Source organism: Pyrgilauda ruficollis, unplaced genomic scaffold (genome assembly GCF_017590135.1).
Source record: "Pyrgilauda ruficollis isolate IOZ18807 unplaced genomic scaffold, ASM1759013v1 scaffold27, whole genome shotgun sequence".
NCBI lineage: Eukaryota > Metazoa > Chordata > Aves > Passeriformes > Passeridae > Pyrgilauda > Pyrgilauda ruficollis.
This window is the reverse complement of record NW_024524044.1, coordinates 7,811,040-7,823,663: the sequence shown is the minus strand read 5'-3', so window position 1 is coordinate 7,823,663 and position 12,624 is coordinate 7,811,040. Positions and strand designations below refer to the sequence as shown.

The 12,624-nt window shown below is 35.3% G+C and overlaps 1 protein-coding gene across 1 annotated transcript in view; it reads left to right on the top strand.

Moving 5' to 3' along the window:
* The window catches only part of GRM8 (glutamate metabotropic receptor 8), a 309,985-nt gene that overhangs the window by 261,281 nt on the left and 36,080 nt on the right, over nt 1–12,624 (top strand). The window contains exon 9 of the mRNA XM_041471487.1: nt 5,965–6,900. Coding sequence (XP_041327421.1) covers nt 5,965–6,900 — 936 coding nt within the window. The remainder of the gene's footprint in view (nt 1–5,964; nt 6,901–12,624) is intronic.

Genomic DNA, 12,624 nt, shown 5'->3' with positions numbered 1-12,624 from the left:
CATTATATTTAGAATCATAATGAATTTGTTTAGTTGAACCTGTTTCAGTTTAATTTTGGGGTTTAATGATTCAGATTACTTGATTGGACAAGGTACATTAAAGAATAACTTTTACTGTGAGAATAGATATATAAGACAATTTTAAAATATAAATACTAGATGAAATTCCCTTAATTCAATCATTTGCTATGCTCCCATATTGAGCCTTTTTTGTCAGAAGGTAAATACTTTCAGGAACTTGAGATAAAAGCAAGAAAAATCCTAGTGATAGTTGGAGGTGATATTTCTGTTCTTTGTCATTGTTATAGCTAAGAATCTCAATATCTATTAAAAGTCATATGAATTTATATGTAACATTCCTGATCCTTCTGAAAGTCTTGGCTAACTGATAGAAGATGTCTGCTCCCACAACTCTTATAATTACCATTTGCATTACTCTATCCAGAACTCGTATAATTCCGTTTGTTACAATAAGACAATTAAACATTCATTTTTCATTTTTAAAATGAATATCTGGCTCTAAGATTTGAAAGAAAAATGAAAATTCTTGCAAGTGATAATATAGTGTAATCAGAAACATTTAAATATTACCCAAGCAATGCACTCTGAAAAACCCTGTGAAGGTTATCCACGTGTCTTTGTATTGTTCATGGGTTGCTGAATTAAGTAACTGATAAGTTTCTCCATGATAATTAAGAACAGGAAAGAGAGTGTTTTTGTACATATATATTGGACACATAATTCAAAAATTATATTTGACCTATTAGTAGCATTTTTGATCAGTCTTCTCCAGTTGCTGAGGGCATTGCTAAATGAATGAGTTGCCTGATTATTGGAAGAATGTGGGTTCCAGGAATATGAATGTGCTATTTGTACCATTTCATGTCAGTCTTGTATTCTTTTAGCCAAGTTCTCACATCATTAATTTTTTAGCTCTATTATTAGACATTAGAGGGAATTGTGTTTGCAATGTTCATGAAGGACAGAGGTGTTTATTTAATGTTGATATGAAATGGCATTTTGTCTGCATTTTAATGGATTAGTGAACTGTGAATCTTAATGCTGCACATTAAAGCAAATTGCAGCCCCATCAGGCAGATATCTCATGTAGAGATGATTTTTATGTCCATTGAAAAAGCAATGAAGCCATTCTCTTTTTGTATCATGATGCATTTCATAGCAAATGAATACACATCTTGTAGACATGCTGTCAAAGTATTTCTGATGTTTTCACTCTGGTAAGTATTGGAATAGTAGGAAATGGAACCACATCTTGGGGAAATCTGAGGTATTTAATGATAGCAGATCAACCTTTCAGGCATTTTCCAAATTCAGAGAAGCTACTCAAATAAAATTGAGATAACGTGTAAACCATTACTAATACTAGGTACAGAGCTAGGCTATCCCAGTCCAGCTGAGCTAGATGATATCAGATACATTTAGCAATGAACTTTGCCTTGTAATAATACTGTAGTGAACTGGATCTAGAAGATGTCACATGAAAATGAGGTGACAAAATAAGTCTTCCAGAAATCATGTTTACCCAAGGCTACTTAACAATCTGAGACCTGCTCAGCTTTGGTACGGTGTGAGCAGTATAAAGAATGCTGCAGACCCAGACATTTTAATCAGTAAGAGCTGAAGAGCTGCAAAACTTAATCCTTTTTCAATGTCAAAAAGCACCTTCTTTTCTGTGTTTCTTTTGTCTGACTTTGGCCTCTTTGACAGTTTCTTTCTCCCATGAGAATTTTTAGAAATGTGTGCCTAAAGATAAGATCCCCTGAAGTTAGTTTTGTAATATTTGAACTTATGGATCACTTTAGGGCAAGTTTTCCAAAGTATTTATGTTGTAAAAACTGCAGATGGAAGCATAGTGGGATTTTCAAAAGCAGTTAGACAAGGCACTTAACTCTCATTTAAATTAATTAGCTATATTGAGCAAGTTCCCCTTGGCACTTTTGAAAGTTCCACTGCTAAGTGTTTAAGTCTACATAAAAAAACTATGATTTTCAGAAGAGGATGAGCATCCAGCAACTCCCTTTAAAGCTTGACTATTACAGGTTTTCAGTAGTTCTGGAAATTATAATTGTCCCCTCTTCTATGTTCCCAAATGATCCTCCCTTGTTTTGTAGTTTCTTAACAGTTCCTGCTGTCATTTATTGTACAAAGTTAATCTCAGAGAAGTAGTGGGATCAATAATACTAGCTCATAAAGAGAGAAAAGTAATTATATGGGTGAATCTTCTGCACAAGTTCAAGAAACTGGAATCTTTGATACATACAATCAGTGAAAAAACTGGTAGATATTTAGGGCTATTGTAATTATGTTTTGTACTGCATTTACTTATTACTTTTATGTTATGCAAAATAATAGCTCAAAAATACATTACAAGCAAAGACTGCTGCAGGTTGTGGATAGCTGGGAGTGAACCAAATAACCAGAATTAGTATAACTTTTTAGTTATTAAGGTCTGCATATACAGAAACCCTTAACAGACCTGTTCAAGTGTAATAAAAGCACAGTGCTTACTCTGAGGTATAGTTTCCCCTGCTCTATTTTCTGCCCCTACTACAGTATTGTCCAAGTAGCAGTCTGAGAATATACACACATCAGCATTTTGGTTTCAACAAGAGTTGGGTTGTGAAAGGATCTACTAATTATTCCTAGTTCACAAACTTGCTCCTTGTGGAGTGGGTCTTGGGCTAAGTGAGCTGGGTTGCTTTTGGCTGAAATGAAAACAGGATATGCTTTCCAGAAGGACAGTTAATCTTCATTAATGAAGCCCACTGAACAATGTCAAAATTAGGTCAATACAACCTTCTTCTGCAGATCTAATTTGAAATACAGACCAACGTTATCATCAGTTCCTCAGAATTAACAGCTTTGCTCTGCTGATTGGTTCTTACTTTGGCACATTGATTGTTAATGGAGCTATAAACTCCAGCTGTCAGATGGTTGTGTTCATGGGAGAATCCCATCTTTGCACAAACTTCCAGAGTTATCATCCTAAAATGCCAGAATTTTCTCAGATGTACAGGTATTTTGAAGCAATTTTCAGTTTCAAACACTGGCCAATGTTTCTTGGGACTATATCTTCTCTTTCTTCTTAAAGGTACAAAGGTGCTTTCTTCTTAAAAGTACAAAGGTACTACTACTATTTGTACTAGTACAAAACTAATTAGCAATAACCAATAACATTTTTTTAAAGCTTTTAGATAAATCTACATATGATTTTTTTTTTCTTAGAAAATTAATCCAGAAATCAAGATTTTAAAACATAGGATTTATAACTTGTAGAATCCACCTTCCCCAGTCATTCATTCTGGTTATTTTCTACATTGATTTAGAACTTTTTATGCTTTAAGATTCATTTGTGTTTGACTTTTTCTATGGCTAACCAGTCAATAGAGCTTATATTAATAATTAATTTATTAGGCAAAACAGTTCTTTATCCAGTGAGTTCTTCAATATTCATAATTTTATATAACTTTATATGCTGGAAATTATATATTTTTTAGTTTGTGTTGCCAATGTGAGGTGTAATCTGAGGCACTTTAATCTTTTGCAAACCATGAAGAGATTTTAGACATGTTTTTAATCAATCAAAGTACTGTCAGGACAAAAGTATGTGAAATCATAAATAGCTGTAAAATTAAAGGATTTCCTTTGTTTTTTTAATTTTTAAGTTTTCTTTTTAGTAATGTAGAAGCTCTAAAAGACCAAAGGGAATTTTCTGTACTTATCTAAACCATGGATTCACAATACAATAAATGTGACCTCAGGGTGCTTAATGCCAGAAAAGAATCACTGTTGTCTCATGGTATTAAATACTGATCTGGTATAAACTCACCTTGCTAATTCAAATGTGTTTAAAAATGGGACAGCTAAGCTTTATCCTGTCAGGCTTTCTGCAGGATGAGATATTGCCTGTCCATGCCATTCTCAGTTTATGCTGGATAAGGTGGTGTCTGCTCTCCTGGTGATTCTGTATTGTGTGCTGTAATCTAGCTGATATGTAGTAGTGTCATTTTCTGAGTCATTCCAAACTTATCCACAGTTCTGGATTAATGACCATGGTTTACTGTTACCCCCCATTATTGTAGTACGTGATTAAATCACAAGATTTGTATTTATTCTCCTAGCAACAATGTGAAGGCAAATTGTCTTCACTATCATGCTGATTTCATCATAGCATGTTTTTTCTCACATCCAGTAGATGAAACAATAAGGGGTTATGTGGGCTTTTAGGATTTCAGTGATTAAAACCAGGAGATTGTAATAGAGGTGAATCTTTTCTTAGTGTATCAAGTGCTCTGCTGGAGCTCTATCAAATCTATTTCATACAAACTGGGTTATTCTTGTGCTTTTTAGGAAGCTAATTGCTTAAATGATTTCCTTTTCCATAGTCACCAGATGATGTATTTTGCATAGTCATCACAATCCTTGATATAAAATCTGCTTTACTTCTGAGGATTCAAGATCCCCTCCCACTGAAATCCTCGAGGGACTGAGGGTTCACAGAGCTGGTTTTATGAGCGATTCTTGTCTCCTTGTTACTCTGTGCTCCCTTGAAGTGGAGAACAACATCCAAGTCCTGCACTGAAGGGGCACAGAGGAGAGCAGGAGTCTGGCTGCTTGTTGCTGCTTTAGTCACCCTGCACAGTGCTGTAACTGGTGCTCTGGCTCTCTGGGGAAGGCAAATAAGGCCAGCAATGCTACACTGTGATTTCCTCTCAAGTCTGTTGAAAAATTGCTGAAAAAATAAACTTTAAAGGCCAAAATTACCCATTTTTATAAGCTGTCCTCATTCTGTCCTCCTCCAGAAGGAACTGAAAACATTCCTGACGCCTGAAGTTTTGTTAGTGCTGTTTCTCTTATGAATAAAGCCTCCAAATGAAACAAAAGTGCTAAGTACTTAATAGGCAAGAACGAGGAAAGTGCTTTGTCCTTGAGTGCTCACCACCTCACAAAGGAATGAAAGGTGGGGCCTGGAGCAACAAGGAGTGGTTCTGCTGCCCACCAGGGGCTCTGCTCTACCCACAGCTCTGGTTCACTCTCAGTGACCTCTGCAGAAGAACAGGGCTTTAATAAGGGTGGGAAAAGACAGCTGGCACCAAACTGAGTGATAATTTTAAGCAGGAAATTCTTTAAATCCAAGAGTTCCCTATTCAGATGTCATTTGCGGGGCATGCAGGAAGAATACATAGGTGAATGGAAAAAAGTATATTTTGCTAATGTGCTGCTGTGGAGAAAGCTGGGATTTCTAAAACAAGATTGCATTGTTCTGTGCTACAAAAGGATCCCTGGACTTATTATATCAGGAGAGCTAAGACAGTAGTCATGGCATATTTTTCTATTGTTATTCAGAAAGCAGTATATGCTTATTTTAATCTTCCAGAATTGCAAACAAAACACTTGAGCATTTCAAGGCATCGAAGGTGGAAAAGTATAAAATATCCACATTTGTGGAAGGGATGGCATCACAGACCATGGAACTCTTTGTTTTGTGAGAGCTGATGCATGGAGATTTTAATCTATTTCTTCACTGTACCCAAGCTGCTCTGAAGCTCACTGTGAAAATAGACTTATTTTGTAATTAAATGTTTGAGAACTACTGATATTTATATTTGCATGTGATTAACTTTTTACAGCACTGTGTATGGGGCTTTTTGCTTTTAAACTAGCCTGGAGTCAATAAATATCTTTACAGATGTCAATTTGGTCAGCACTAAAGAGGTAAATAGAAACTAATGACACTCATCAAGCCTGTGGCATGAATGATTTATTGGACACAATCATTTAACACTTTTTAAAAGTCAGTGCAAGGGAAAGAAACAGGTTTCTTATTATGGTAAACTGTATTTGTGCTGTCAGCAAGTAGTGATTTATGACAAACCTGTGGCCAGGATTAGGATATTATAAATGAAGGAAAATAGAAGTCTCATTATTTTTTTATACCCACAGGTAGAAGATATGCAGTGGGCTAACAGAGAACATGCTCATCCAGCATCTGTCTGCAGCCTGCCCTGTAAAGCTGGGGAAAGAAAGAAAACCGTGAAGGGAGTGCCCTGCTGCTGGCACTGTGAGCGCTGTGAGGGCTACCACTACCAGGTGGATGAATTCAACTGTGAACTCTGTCCCATTAATAAGAGACCAAATGCCAACCGTACGGATTGCCAGCTTATCCCTATAATCAAACTGGAGTGGCATTCTCCTTGGGCCATCGTGCCTGTCTTCATAGCTATTCTCGGCATAATTGCCACCACCTTTGTGATCGTGACATTTGTCCGCTACAACGACACGCCGATCGTCAGGGCCTCTGGGCGGGAGCTCAGTTACGTGCTCCTGACTGGGATTTTTCTCTGTTACTCCATTACTTTTTTAATGATTGCAGCTCCTGATACAGTGGTCTGCTCATTTCGAAGGATCTTTTTAGGACTTGGCATGTGTTTCAGCTATGCTGCGTTACTTACCAAAACAAACAGGATTCACAGAATATTTGAACAAGGTAAAAAATCTGTCACAGCTCCCAAATTTATTAGTCCAGCTTCTCAGCTGGTGATCACTTTCAGCCTCATATCCTTGCAGCTTATTGGAGTCTTCATCTGGTTTGCTATTGATCCACCACATACCATTGTAGACTATGGAGAGCAGAGGACACTTGACCCAGAAAATGCCAGAGGAGTTCTCAAATGTGACATTTCAGATCTTTCTCTCATTTGTTCCCTTGGATATAGTATTCTCTTGATGGTCACGTGCACTGTTTATGCTATTAAAACAAGAGGGGTTCCAGAGACCTTCAATGAAGCAAAACCTATTGGATTTACTATGTACACAACCTGCATAATTTGGTTAGCTTTTATTCCAATCTTTTTTGGTACGGCCCAATCAGCAGAGAAGGTAAGTGATGATGTGTTTACCTATCAAAACACAAAACACTGCTCTTTTTCTATTTTCATCTCAATAATTACAGCACTAAAACACTTTCACTCTTACAAATGAGTAATTCTGAATGGCAAACAAACCATCAAAATTCACAGACAATAAAGTATATGTTTCAAAAAGTAGGTTTCCTCTGTATTAACACAAACTGATTGTGATTGTTGTGTGACTGGCATAAAAATGTTGACAATTTCTCAATATAACCTTTAATGACTGTTTCTTCTAACATTTGTTATTGCCCTTCAGTGATGCTGTGGCCTGTTACATGAAGCACTATCAATCTTTGTTATCATCTGCAGATCTGATAGAAGTGGTTGCATTCCACAAGCCTAAGAAGATCAACTTACATTTGTCAAAAATAATGAAGAAAAATGCTGAGGCAGAATGAAAAGAATTACTTTTGTCCCTGGTTGACACACAAAACCTTAAAAATTTAAAAGAACCAGAAATAAAACAGGAAGAAGTGAATGGTGAATGAAGTGTGTGTAAATTCAGATAAGGCATAATTCACTAATTATTATATCAATGCAAAAAGAAAACACTTTCCTGATAATTTAATAAGAAATGAAATGATTGATACTTAGATGCAAACCACATCAGACATGTGGCTCTCCTCTGTTTTAATGGGAAGACAGAGGTAAATGTCAACTATGTGAGTATTTATTGAGGCGACAGTGGCAAAAATGGTAAGTTGGGCAGGGAAAAGGAATAATACTAGCATCAATCTTCAAAACTGAAAATATTTGATATATGGAAAGTCTTAAAAATAAGAAATTAAAGTTAACAGTCTTTCACATAAATTCTTGTCTTTCCTTCTAGCAGGTTTTGTATAATGTTTTCAAATATTCATTTAAATGTAATCGGAAAAGTCGGCATGTGTTCACTTAAAATTGTGGAAAGGTTTGAATGTCTCTAGTTTAGAGGGCACCCTTGTCTGTGGAGTTAAAGAACAGTTCTGTATACCTTGATGAAACACTTTCTAATTCAAGCAGAAGAATCTTATGGGGCAGAAAGTGTGGCAGAAAAAAGTATTTTCCTCCCTAGAAATTGAAGCAGGCTTACTGAATTGGATCAGGTTTATTTTCATGGCTTTTTGGATTAAGCTGGGGAGGTTGATGCTTTAAGTTTTAGCTTTTATAGTTTTCAGCTTCTGCACTGCTTTAGTGTGCAGTTCTGTGGTTCATATTAAGGGACGGTAAAGTCTCTTCACAGAGTAGCTAGACAGAACAATTCCTTTTCTAGCTGGGGACCAAGGAAAATTGATCCAAATTTCAGGCCCAAGAGCATAAACAACGTGGACTGAAGAGAGAAGAACAAGAAGGATGGGACTTCATAACTTAAAGCTATCATTGGAGAATTAACTCCAATATGCAAATGAACCAGAACTTATGAAAGGAGAGAGACCTCGTGACCTGTGGTCCATTTTGTGACCATTTTGGGTTCATCTTGGGTGTAGCCCTAGCTGTGGCCTTGTGCTGTCCAAGGAGGATCCATTGAGGCCTTCTAATAAATACCTACTTTATTCTTTATCTCAGTCTAGCCTCTGTTCTAGGTCAGCCTTGGCAAGGCATCAAAGTGAGTACCAAGGTAATGGCTTATGACAGATAGAGTAAGTTAAAAAATCCCATTTGACATAGGAAAACCTGTGTAGGTAAATTGTTTTTTCTATTTGTAGGCTTAAGTCACAAAAATGCTTTGTTGTATAAAGGTGTGGTACTTTTTACAGCTTGGTTTCATCAGGTTTATGGGAAGTACTTGAACCAAAAGAATTGAGTCTTGAAATAGGAAATATTTCTTTGCTGGCAACCATGCAGTGACTTTGATTTACACCATCAGTACACCTTGGATTGTAGTAAAGGATGATTTGGTTTCAACCTTTAAAGACAAGATTAATGAACACCTCTTTTGCATTTCTTTTTTGAAATCCAAGACTGAACACACAAATGATGCTAAATCACACAGCTTCTAACATTAAATTTCACTTGTTAATTGCCATTTTTTCTTTCTAAATGATTTGTTTTTCTTTCCTTTTCTTTATGGATGGAAAAAGTGCTAATACAGTGGCTCTGTCATTCAAATAATTCTTTCTAAAGTGCTTCTTCTTTTTGCTGCAAATGAAAACATGCTTCCATACAGAGTCTTACAGACATCTTCATAACAATTTACATATTCCATACAATTTAAATACTTCTCTGAATAGGATAAAAATGTGTAACTCTTACAGCACAAATATGGATGGTCTGAATAAACGTATGGTTTCTCAGTTGATGCATAACACCATAATAGCATTTTAAAAACAAGCTAGTGTATTCTAGAATATTATTTGAAATTTTATATTATGATCTTTTTGGAGGATGAAACAAATTAAAAACTTACACGGACTTTTTTGTTGCTTACTTACATTGCAACTATTTTCGAATCCTGATTTTTTTTTTTTTTTAATGGCTTAAGCTTACTGAGAGCGAACAGAGCAATAAAAGCTGGGGATTTTAAAGTGCTGTTTTAAAGCAATGTTTCCTTTATGAAATGTTGACAGTAATAAATTTATCATGACATTCATTACTTGCCAGGGGTACTTCCACTTGCTAACTTTAGATACACTTCTGTTGGAATAACGAGTACTTAAAACTTTTCCAAAATGTTTTGAGGAATTCAGTTTTCCTAGACATTAGCAGTGCTTGCATTAATAGCAGAAATTACTAAGCATTTCTTGAAAGAAATTGTACACTTAAATATTCAATTAACACTAATTAAATAACAAACCTACTGAGTAGGTTTTATTTCACTGTTAGTACCACTGATAAACAAAAAAAAATACCATCAATGCTGAAAATAGATGTCTAGATCCAAAACTCAAAGCTCACCCTAGTAAAATTACCCTTACATTTAGTGGCCTTGGGGATCAATTCAAAACTATAGGTTTGTTAAGAGATTTTGTAAATAGTCTAGAGCAGTGTAAACATGTAGAGTCAGCACAAGTCTGTAAATTGAGCGTTGGCTTCAATCAAACTCCAAATATGCATGATGAAGGTAATTTAAATACGCATAAGTACTTATGTGCAGACAGACTAGGAATCTTGATGATACGTGCTTGCTGTGAAGCACAGAATGGGAAACTGCTCTCTTTCACTAATGAGGAATCTTGGGTTTCTAGCTGGTGAATGCAGCTGAGTTAAATGTCTGAAATTTCATGCAGTGACATATCCATAAGAAAAAACATAGTAAAAGTTAAGGTAACTTGACAAGATGCCATGGGAATATGTTGATTTCTGTTGTTGACTTTCATAATATTTTTAACAGTCCTTTATAACAAATGCTGGTTTTTAAAATTCGTATTATCTCTGTTTGCATGTAAGTTTGAAAGTAATATAAAATTGAGAAAACAACTGTATATTATTGAAGAAATGAATATATATACAGAGATAACTAAAAAAATGTTGAAGTACCAATCCAAAATAACCTGGCATAATTCAAGCTTGATGGCTTATATTTATTTCCATGTTTACTAATTTGTTCTTACTTTCAAGCAATAATATAAATAGCAGAATATAAATGCCCTGTGGTACCAAACACACTATTTTGAGGTTGTGATTCTTACAGATGTCCTGTGGAGAAAATATGAACATTGACTTTAGGTTCTGTGTGATTTTTTTTTTTTTTGTCGAGTTCATGATTTTGTCCATTCATGTTCATGCCCATTTTGACAGCTTATTCTTCATGAAAAGAACCTACTACAAAAAAATTATATTTTTCCAGTTTATCATTAAGTGAATGACAAATGGCCTCCTAAGATATAAACCACGAATTTTCTAACACATTAAGGTCAGTAAGGTGCTTTAGAGGCAAAGGAGAGAAATTCCGTGAGAAAGCATTCTGTGAATATAGCTTTTCTTTATTTCTTGCACATGATATAGGAAAACACTGGAAGTACTGGAATCATCTAGGATAGAGATGTCTGAAATGTCATAGTGACCAGAATGCCACTGAAAAATACATTGAATAGATGAGTGATTAAAACAGGTGTTTGAATTCCTGTCTAAAGTTAAAATGGTAGATTGCACTAAAACCTTCTGAGGATAGATGGCTGTCTGAAGTACAAACCTATTTAATAAATTGAACTTTGTAAATTCCCTTCCTTTTAACATTTTTGACAGGTGGATAAATCATTTTTATTCACAGATTATTATCACACATCATTATTATCAGACATAATTTATTATATTGATCTGGAAATACTTTGCTTGAATGAGAAGATGAATACTTGTTCCCTATACTGTGAATGAAGAGATGTTTCACTTTGTGCTAAGGAAAGACCATAAAAACACTGAATAATTTCTTCCATGTCTTCCAACTGGAAGCAATTAGAAAGTGTGATCTAACAAGCCAGATAAATTTTACTGTATTTTTAATTATTCTTACAACTCTGACCTCTCTTTTCGTAACTACAATATAGAAAAATTGTAATTGTATAATAGAAATTTTCTCATAAATTATTTTCCTTATGAGCTTACTATCCCAGCTCTTTTCATGCTGGATTTATTTTTCATGGATCTTATGCTTATATCCATCTGTTTGTTAGTAACACTAAAAGAAGTTAGAAACAATGCCAAAAGTATTCCACTATTAATTTGACTTGTAAATTACTTCTGTAATTGTCAAGATAAAGAAATTCAATTCTCAGTGGGAGGAAGAGCTAGTTCCATCAGAGTAGTAAAATATGTTCATTAGTTTAAAGAAAACAACTACTAATGATAGTTCAGGTAGAGACTTCTTACTTCTCCCATATTTCTAAAGAAAGTATACAAATAATCTTTTGTGTGTGTATGTTTACATTATGAATTCTTGACTAAATATATTCCTGTGATTGCAAGAAAACAGCATCTTAAGGATTCCTCAGACTGTGCTAATGAAGGGCACAGCACTGAGCTTGTTCTTCACCTCAAAGCATTCTCTTCTAATCCTGATTGTATGTGGAGATCTGGCTCTGCAGGTAGTCTGTGCAATACGCATCATAGGAAAAAGTCCAGAAAAGCTACTTATAAATTTAGCATTTCTTTCATTTTATGAATAATTTTTGGCTTGATTAAACTGGGATCTCTGCTTCCAACACTGTGCATAGCATGAGGATTAATCTGAGGGATATTTGAAACAGTTTCTCATTTTCCTTATTACAGGAGCAGAAGGTACAAGAGTGCTGAAGTGATACATGCCATATTCAGCAGTTTGTCATTGTTCAAAACTCCATTTCTGTGCTCCTAATGTTTTTTTATTCAGAATCTTTAGAATATGAGAGTACTTGCAAGATTATAAAAAAATCAGTAATTGAATTTTTGCATGTCTAATATACAAGATTCATAAGGAGCAACTCAGAAAACTGGATTTATTTAGCTTGTTTCTACAACCTTCTGTCACAGGGAGGGTGTTGTTTTTTCTCCTAGGTAGCAAGTGATAGGACAAGAGAAAATTGCATCCAGTTATGGCTGGTGAGGTTTAGGTTGGATGTTAGGAAAAATTTCTTCACTGAAAGGGTGGTTGAGCATTGAACAGGGAAGTGGTGGTGTCACTGTCCCTGGAGGTGTTTAAAAGACATAGATGTGGCACTTGGAGACATGGTTTAGTGGTGGACTTGGCAGTGTTAGGTCAGTGATTGGATTTGATGATGGTAGAGGTCTTTTCCAATCT